Source organism: Engraulis encrasicolus, chromosome 3 (genome assembly GCF_034702125.1).
Source record: "Engraulis encrasicolus isolate BLACKSEA-1 chromosome 3, IST_EnEncr_1.0, whole genome shotgun sequence".
Classification (NCBI taxonomy): domain Eukaryota; kingdom Metazoa; phylum Chordata; class Actinopteri; order Clupeiformes; family Engraulidae; genus Engraulis; species Engraulis encrasicolus.
In genome coordinates this window covers 56,530,354-56,540,353 of record NC_085859.1, presented here as the reverse complement: position 1 = coordinate 56,540,353, position 10,000 = coordinate 56,530,354, and the positions used below count along the sequence as shown (strand labels likewise).

Sequence of the window (10,000 nt, the reverse complement as noted above, 5' to 3'; positions counted from 1 at the left end):
TGAAGGCCAAAGCTAGCGGGGCAAGCAAGCTAACAAACAAGCTAGTTAGCAAGCCATGCAGCCACCCTTACAACGTGACCTGCTAACCGGGCCGGCCAGGCCGGGCCAGGCCAGGCCAGGGCAGGCCAGCCGGCCAGCCGACCAGCCGGCCTTACAGCCAGCCAGCCAGCCAGCTAGCTAGCTAGCAACCAGTGAGCAGTACAATGCAACAGTCCCTGTTTAAATACATGTTCAAGTGAACCATGTGACCCGAGTGATGAAGCATTTGACAGGTGCAGGCAGTAAGTTAATCATTGCATGACAGCCCTTAGCACTCAGGTGAGGTCAGGAATTGATTGATAGATTGATTTGGATGGGGTAGAATGAACAGTTTCAAATAGACTGGGCTACTTCTAAGAGACTAAATCAAGGGATTACTGTCCCAGGTAGACTTTTTCAGATTATACTAGCCTATAGGTATATTTTACACATTAAATGAGGCTAAACTGTAGGCTGTTACCGGATAAATAATAAGTTACAGTGAATTAATGCAAAATGCAAACTGTTGCCATTTGCAGTCCTTAACTGTTGCACAGTTTATTCAGTTGCCAGCTTCATTGTTGTCAAATCTACAACGTGGAGGCACCTGGAGCTAAGCAGACAGGCAATATGTTTTCTGTGGAGTAATTAAAATTTAATTCATTATAACCTCCATTGCTTTTCTGTTGGTAGGAGGAATGCAAAAAAAGATATTCTGAATTTTGAAGAGGTTTACTGTGGTCAATTTGCCTCTCAATCGAAAACTCTGATGGCAAAGCCTCAAAGTCCAATAAGGGAAAAAAAATATTGCGGTGGAGAATTTTTTTCGCAGGATGAACTAGAACACATGCAAAGGGGTGTACTCTAAGTTAATACTCATTGATGGCTACTAATCAAATAGCGTGTTGACATCAAACTCTGCCTGTTACAACCAGCCTATCAGTGGTTTGACAAGTTACGTCTGGAACAAGTGCAATCACAAGAGATCTATTGGATTAAATAGAGTTCTTTGTCTGTTGGTTTCACAATTTGGTTCACTAACAGAGGATTGAGTTTGGTTCACTTATACGGGACTCAACAAAAATGGCTGCTCATGTTGCTAAAACATTTGGAAATTGGGGAGGCGTGTTTTCATAACTCTCTAGGGAGTTAAACATTAACTCTCTAGCTCTCTTAGCTCAACAACTCGGATCCAGAGGAGTCAAAATAACACTCTGTAGTGTTGCTACAACTCTTGATGTTTAGATTTTGGCTGAACACCAGTCTAACTCTGATCAATCTAACTCTGACAGATTAGCTGTGTATATATGTGTACACCAGTGAAAAATAAAGTCATGTACCGTTTCTTGACTATTTCATCTTCACTTAACGGTATTTTCCAATATTTTCTTTTCAGTGAACAGTTCAGTATTTTCTACATATTGACACCAGTGAAAAATAAAGTTATGTACCGTTTCTTGACTACTTCATCTCACTTAACGGTGTTTTCCAATATCTTCGTTTACAGAGAACAGTCCAGTATTTTCTACATATGACACCTGTCAAAAATGAAGTTATGTAGCGCTTTTTGACTAAATAGTGGCTTGCCATATTTAGTACAGAGATAAACTGTTTTACATTTTACGGTCACTGACTGTTGCAATTTGACATTTTTTTGCCGTAATTTCAACAGGCATTTTTTACAGTGTAATGTGTTGAAACCAAAAGTGAATTTTGACAAACAATCTGTAATGTTCCCTGTAGGCATCACATCAAAATGAAGGGATACGAAAAGGAAGGCAAAGTATCTCCAAAATAACCACAGCAAGCGTAACCAGGCAAGCAGATGCTGTTCTGTCAAAAGTGTGAAACAGCATTTACACCAATCTAATCCCTGTTTACTTACACCCCCTTCCTGTCAGACAACAGGAAGGAAATGAGGAAGAAGCAAGGAGTGTGCACTGAGTACCAAGTAGTTCCTTGTTAGGTGGATTGCATATGTTGTACTTTCAGTTGGAATATGGTGACACTTCATATCACAGTGCACTTGCTGAGTATATAAATGCCATTTTAAATACTAATACTACTAGCTTAATTAACAGCTGTAAATGTTCTATTAAACACACATATTCTGTAATTACAATGCAACACATTGGGTGTTAAATGTGCAAAACCAAACTGCATTTGACACCCTTGTATTTCCAGGAAAAGAAATACAAGTGCAGGAGCGCAGCCAGAAGTCATAAAATGGTGGAGACCAGAAATAAATCAGGTGGGACTGTAGCGGACCCGAACCACATGGACTCCTTTCATTACTGAAACCGTCAATCAAAATAATGGAGCTATTTCATTGGACGGGTCTGATAGACAATGGTTTGGGCACAGGCCCACCGGCAGCGGATCTATGGCTACAAGTGTGACCGAGGCCATTCTGCACAGTTCAAACCCTCGGCAGGCTGCCATTATGTTTTTGCGTATGTATCTCACGCTAGTGAATTCTGCATGGTGGTGCGACGCCTTTTGAAGTTAAGTCGTGCTCCTCAAACGCAACGGTAAAGGTAAAGCACTTTCATCCACTTATGTCACGTGATGAGGTTTGCACATCTCCATGTCGGTGATTTTATTTTGCCACAGTGAATTTCTGTTGCTAAACGCGAAAATGCTCTGAAACCAAACCTAACCTGACAGTAGAGCAATGTTTCTGCTGCTTTATTTTTGCCAAGAACAGCGAAATAAGCAAGGGATTGGCAAATTTGTTGCGAAATTGTGCCCGGACCAAAACCATCCCTAATCCTAACCTGTCACAGGGCGTTGTGGAGCACGCCTTAACTTGCAAAGGGGTAGTGTGCGCACACACAAATGCACAAATGGTTCAAATAAGCATGTCATCTTTATACACTGTCATGATGCCATGCTGCCTTGGGGCTCAAACTCGCAACCTCACAGCAAATCTCCGGCTACCGGCTATGATGCTATGTTTATTTTTATCTTCGTATTTAAAATTCTATTCTAGAACTTACTGTTCTCCTCTTCTGCTTTGTGCAAATGCAGTGTTTGAATGTTTGATTTGTGTATTGTGAGATTAATGCTTAATTGTTTAAATGTAGAGTAGAGTAGAGTATCATGTATAATGTATGTGGTGAAACTGAAGACGAATTTCCACATTGTGGACAATAAAGTATTTGTATTTGTATTCGTATTCGTATGGGAGGCAGTCAGACTAACCAGAAATGATCCACCACACCAAACACTGCTAACTTACTTAATTAGCATTGGGGAGACATTGACGGCTATGATGCAATTCCTAGAAAGTGTTGACGAGAAAATGCCTTGCAAATTGCCTGAAGCATTCCGGCCAAGTCCTGACCTAAGTGTACTGAAACACCTCGGTTATTACTACAACTCTCAATCAATGTAATACATAAAGACATATGTCCAGGGCCATTGAACAGACTCCTCTCTCCCCTTCTTAGTTAACCAACCATGAGTCAGAGCAATTCTTCGCACAGGATCTGCAACAGCTGACTAATGTACCCAGGGCCGCTGACAGCTTTGGCAAGGCCCAGGACAAAGTTGTTTGAAAGGGCCCCCCAGCGCAATACATACAATGTAATGAGTACCCAATTGAGTACCCCTCTCTCCTTGGGCCCGAGACAACTGTCCCCTTTGTCCCCCCCTGTCGGCACCCCTGAATGTACCTATAACAATGACTACTAGTCAACAAACTGACAAAGAGATTACTTATTGAGGCCCAATTCACTAACAGCTGATCAGTTTCACCTACTGTAACGTTGACCAGTTTATTTTCTATATAGTTTCACTTACCGATGACCAGTTTGCGTCTCTCTACTACGGGCTCGACCCAGCGCTGCAGCAGCCTCTGGAGCTGGGTGCTCACCACCCCCACCCCTCCCTTCCCCGTCGACCCCTGCAAAGGCTCCACGCTCAGGGACAGCAAGGCAGTGTCAGCCTCCACATCCAGGGAGTCTGGAGGAGAGAAGACAACAGAAGAGAAAATGAGACAAGACAAGACCAGAGAAAACAACAGAGGAGAAGACAAGATAAGAGAACAGAACAGAACAGAACAGATCAGAACAGAACAGAACAGAACAGAAAATGAGAGAAGAGAAGAGAAGAGAAGAGAAGAGAAGAGATGAGAAGAGAAGAGAAGAGAAGAGAAGAGAAGAGAAGAGAAGAGAAGAGAAGAGAAGAGAAGAGAAGAGAAGAGAAGAGAAGAGAAGAGAAGAGAAGAGAACAGAGGAGACATACTGAGAACCAGTGAGGAGAAGGATGAACGTATGAAATGACACTGAGGAATGAATATGAATGATGACAGCATGTGATGAGAGGAGATGCGAGGGGTCTTGTTTCAGGGTCATGTTATCCATGGGAGATCATTGGTAAACAGCTGGACTTCTTTTTGGAGGATGATGATCAAGTCCCTCAGGAAAGGACAGCAATGGCCTTAATCGCCTAAATGTACGTAGCCCAGCCGCTTGCACATTCATTTCAGAGACGGACACTGTGACGGCTAATAAGGAGAAACGATGTCTTTAAAGATTCTCATTCACCCAGGTCATGTTATCCATGAGAGTTCAATTGTAGCTTATTAGATCCCTCAGGACATTGGCTGAAATGGCTTTAATCTCTTGACGGTGGTAGTAGTTACATACAAATTCATTCATTTTGAGTCTAGGGGAAGGGCACTGACAACCAATGAGGAAATGGATGGACTAATGGTGCCTTCACGATCTCGGGACCTCTCGAGACAGCTGACGACACTGCCCATGTGACAACCGAGTTCTGGACTTTGGCGCATGAACGCCACTGATCCCGGAACAATCGGGAATCATGCGTGTTTTGTTTTGGTTCTCTTTTCTTTTTTTCACCTCCACTTGAGCCTCCATACCCACGACATACTGTATCATTTTAGCTGAAGTAAGCTAAATTAAACAGTCAGAGACCAGCATTGCTGTCATATGTGCATCTGCAATTGAATGACATTAACTGGTGTTGTTGATAGTGATTACAAGAGGATATTTTCATCATGTTGATGATGCGTGTGTCGTCACACAAAACATTAACTCATATGAGATCAACCTCGATAATTATCGATCTGACATTGCGTCACCAAATGTTCACTCCCACTTTCCCGAGGTTTTAGGTCGGCTTTCTTGGGATTCTCGACTTTTTGAACAAGCTAACAGTGCGGATGGGCAGCTCAATGGTTAAGCGAGTCAGTCTTTACATCTGAGGGATACAGGTTTGAATCCCATCTTGACCAGCAGCCCTCAACCCTGGCTGAAGTGGCCTTAAGCACCTAGCCTGGGGCTGCAACCAATCCCTATAATAACAGTAGGTCAGGCTGGTGTGATGACATACAGTAGGCAAAAATACAGAGAGGGACACAGAGAAGCGAAAGATGATGAAATGATGAAATGATGAGATGAAAGATGACAACAAGGAAGTGTTGGCCTCATTCTCGGTCACCTACACCTTATCCAAAAGAGTGAACTGCCTAAAGCAACTGGACTTTATTTAATTTCACTGGACTTCATTTTAGAGCTCGGTAATAATATCAGACCAAAACCAACAAAGTCCTTCGTACTGTATGGCGTAAATGTAAAATGTGCGTCAAAACAATTGCACGGCATAAGCATTACACGCCCAAACGCACTTCTATATAAATCTAATTCAAGTAGAACATTTGCTACTTACAGTAAATATTGTGAAACTATAAAGTGCACCAAGAGAACTGAGATGAAGAGCACTGACAGCAGCTGGATTGCTTTCACCTCGCAGTGTGGCTGCTGTGAGTGGAGAAACAGGTACAATACGTGGGTCTGAGGCTCACAACAATGTATAGCCGACGTGTGTGCCTGTGCGCGCGCGCGTGTGTGTGTGTGTGTGTGTGTGTGCGTGCGTGCGTGTTTGTGTGTGCGTGTGTGTGTGTGTGAGAGAGAGAGACACAGTCAGTATAGCGTGAGTGCAGAGACGTGTGACAATGTATACTGTGTGTGCGTGCGCGCGTGTGTGTGTATGTGTGTATGTATTGTAGATTGCGGAGAGGGGACTTAAGTGTTTGTTCAGCACTAAGTGTCCCTGAGTTTGACTGAGATTGGTTCTCCCCACCTTCTCGTCCCCAAGCCAAATCCTACCACAGCACAAAATGGATCATAAAAACCAGTCAGTTGAAGCCTTGCATGAAATGTTCCTCTGTCTTACCATTTCTTTTTTGAACAGTGTGATGGCGATTAAGTGTTTTTTTCTCCTTTCTTTCATGTCTGCGTTTTATCTTTGTCTTTTTTGTTCCTCTAACATTTCTGCTGAGAGGATCTTAGCCCTGCTCACCTATCTCCATCTCCACTGACGGTGTGTGTGTGTGTGTGTGTGTGTGTGTGTGTGTGTGTGTGTGTGTGTGTGTGTGTGTGTGTGCGTGTGTGTGTTTGTGTGTGTGTGTGTGTGTGTGTGTGTGTGTGTGTGTGTGTGTGTGTGTGTGTGTGTGTGTGTGTGTGTGTGTGTGTGTGTGTGTGTGTGTGTGTGTGGCAGCAAGAGTGAGAGAGAGTGAGGAGAGAGAGAGAGAAGAGAGAGGGAAGGAAGAGAGAGGGAAGAGGGAGAAATTGAGAGAGAGAAGAGAGAGACAAGATAGAAAGACGGAGAGACAAGAGGGAGAGAAAGATGGAGAGAGTGAAAGAGAGAGAGAGAGAGAGAGAGAGAGAGAGAAGAGAAAGAGATGAATAGAGAGAGATGAGAGAGAGAAGAGAGATGGAGAGAGAGAGTGAGAGAGAGAGAGAGAGAGAGAGAGAGAGAGAGAGAGAGAGAGAGAGAGAGAGAGAGAGAGAGAGAGAGAGGTGTTATTACCTCCTCGCCTATCTCCATGTCCACAGATTCTGTGCACACGCGAGTCTATTTATGTTGGTGTGTGTCTGTGCATGTTTTTGCACGTGCATGTCTGTGTACGCGTGTACAGTACCAGTGGCGGAACAATGGCACACAGGGCCCCAGGGCAAGACACTGATGGGGCCCCTATGCAACCTGCCAAGGTCACAATAGGGCCCCAACCACCAACACAAGAGGGCCCTGGGCCACGGGGCAGATGCCCTTCTTACCCCACCCCCCCCCATAGCCCCGACCCCTGTCCAGTACGCAGGTGATGCACAGTGTGTGTGTGTGTGTGTGTGTGTGTGTGTGTGTGTGTGTGTGTGTGTGTGTGTGTGTGTGTGTGTGTGTGTGTGTGTGTGTGTGTGTGCATGTGCGTGCGAGCGTGCGAGCGTGCGAGCGTGCGTGCGTTATAATCTCCTCACCTATCTCCATCTCCACAGACAGCAGGGCCACGTCGTCCTCATCTGAGAGAGGGCTGTGACTCACCGACAGACTGGAGATGACGCTCCACCTGGTAGATAGAACAACAAACAGCCTTCACCGATGGAAAAACAACGCGAAACCGCCTGGCCCAACTGGCCCAGCTGGTAGAACAGAAAATGGCCTTGCCGTGACTCAAACGGTAGGGCACTGCACTGTCACGCACGGAACCCGGGTTCGATTCCGGCCCGAGGTCCTTTCCCAATCCTCCCCCTTCTCTGTCTCCCACTTGGTTCCTGTCATCCTATCAAAAATAACGTATAATACTACGTATATTTTTGCATTATATTTCTGAAAAGGTGGTGGGGGCAAGCGAGGTTTATCTCAAAAGTGGTATGGACATGTCCCCACCATCCACACCTAAAATTACGCCCATGCTTTGAAACAATACCATACCGTATAGATTTCATTTTTGGTAGCCCGACAGTACAGGTTGCATAACGAACAACAGACTTTCAAAATGACCCATGGAGTGAGGGAAATCAGGAATAAGAAGAGCCTCTTGCTTTGGTGTAAGGTGGTTGAACCAATACATTGATTTTGGAAATGTTATTTTAGGGTTGGAATAATGACTTACTGTTGGTTTCAGAACTGAGTAAGTCAGGGCGGACTGTGCTTTTTATTTTTCTCTGGTGTTTAGAGCAGAATGTCAAGAGCTGTGGGCTGACTCATAAAACACATGCAGCGCCGCTAGTCTTGAGGGGGATTATTACTTTAAGGTCATCAACACCCATTACAGGGGAGCCAGGGCTGAACTGGGAGAGAAATACCTGTAGGATCCGGGCACTTTTGGCTTATAGGGCTTTTTGGCTCATAATTAGTGGCGCAGAACTGAGTCACCGGTGTTCCCCTGCACCCTCGTGGGCCCCTATTTTCAGAAATGTAAAAAAAAATGTTTTAAAAATTGTTTTGTTTACATTTCTGAAAATAGGGGCCCACGAGGGTGCAAGTCCCACCGGGAAATGCCCGGTAAGCCAGATGGCCAGTCCAGCCCTGAGTGGTGCCATTACAATGGTCAATGTTAGCAGCAATACGTGAAGGACAAGTCCAGTATAGAACCCTTTACTGTTTGTACACAGATGTGACGTCATCGGTTTGCTTGCGCATTGTTGGAGCAGAATCGACCACGTACTGCACATTTTTAAAGAAACTAGGCAGGTGTTTTTCCGAAATAAGACAATGGATGATCCAGTTGGTACGTTTCATTACTTGTAACCATATACATTTATGCTTCTGGAACAGCCTATTCCATCTCGGAATTGCGTAATAAGTGTACGTTTAGGATTTCTATTTTTTACAAACGCTTACAAAACACTTCCAGGCGGCAGGTCTTCTCTCTTTAGGTTCTGCACTGTCTGTCTGTGTATGTGTGTGTTTGAGTCAACAATGTGCACGCAGCCAGTGATAACGTAGCTTCTAAACGGGTCAATACATCCATCCATAGCCTTGTTAATCGAAGACAGCAAGTGCATTTTATCAGAGAAAATAATAGGGGCATTTTATATGGTCAAACTCTAACGAGCAGCTAACATGACCTTAATGGTGTTTATGAAAATAGGCCTTGTAGTTACAGTAGTTTCTATGCCCCATTACGTTTATGTTACCTGCCAGTTTATTCTTTGGTTGGATCATTTTTTTTCTCAATCTTCCTTCCTACCAACAGCATTCTGTACTATCAACAACATTGGGCAATAGATTTATTCTCATGCTACATGTCTTTTAAGCCAAATCACTTGGCCTAGAAAACATTAATTCTGTACCAGGAAAAAGTAAAAAGTAGGTCTACACTGGACTGTAATTAAGGTACTGTAACTTCTACCCTCTCAGTCCCGACCTATGAATGTCCCTTCCTGACTCCCCAAGGAGAAAGTGGCCATCACCATTTCAGACAGGCATTCCCCTGGGCAGCCCTGCAGTGGCTCCAGACACAGAGGGCAGCGGGCATCAACATGGACACCCACACCCAGCAGCAGCTCACGATGAGTGCCATGAACAGGCCAAAGTCGTGGACCGCAGGGATCTGCATGGAACAAAGACAGGAAAAAAAGGGTCAGCTCGGTTCAAAGTCTCAAGGGCTTTCGGTGTCTGTAGCACACATTCCTGCAAGCACTTCTCTCTTTGGCAAAAGTTTGTCGATGTGTGTGTTTTTTTTTGTCGTTCTTTTTTTTTCTCTTTTCTTTCTTTTTTTAGCGCATGCTATCGAGGGGGCATCATGAATAAAGATGGCCGCTGGCTGGCTGCTCTCCACGCTGCATCGATGCCTCTCCTCCTGGCAGAATATAAATGGCAGCCACCTCGAAAAAAAAACGTTTTTGTTTCTTTTTTTTTGGGAGCGAAGTGGAGGGAGGTGTCAGCTAAGAGTCTCAGCGCCTGTTTGAAAACGACTTTCATTGCTGTTGTTGCTGTTTTATTGTTGTTGTTGCATCGCCATCTCGTTGCGCTCCCCTGAAGCAAAAATGAAATAAAAAAAATAACTAATTAATTAAATTAAAAGTAATATTGTGTCTGGCTGCCCTGAGGACGCTGTAGCCAGAGAGAGTAGAGAGAGAGAGGTTCCATTGGCCCATTGTTTCCTGGTTCTATTATGGCCCCCCTTAGGCAGACCTAGGCAGACCTAAGGACTGTTCTATTCATTGTAGGA

At 44.4% G+C, this 10,000-nt stretch overlaps 1 protein-coding gene across 1 annotated transcript in view; it reads right to left on the bottom strand.

The window, feature by feature from the left end:
* Positions 1–10,000, bottom strand: part of disp3 (dispatched RND transporter family member 3) — a 61,771-nt gene that overhangs the window by 33,968 nt on the left and 17,803 nt on the right. The window contains exons 7-9 of the mRNA XM_063194239.1: positions 9,240–9,379; positions 7,302–7,390; positions 3,823–3,984 (exon numbers count right to left, since the gene is read on the bottom strand). Of these exons, the coding sequence (XP_063050309.1) occupies positions 3,823–3,984; positions 7,302–7,390; positions 9,240–9,379 (391 nt within the window). The remainder of the gene's footprint in view (positions 1–3,822; positions 3,985–7,301; positions 7,391–9,239; positions 9,380–10,000) is intronic.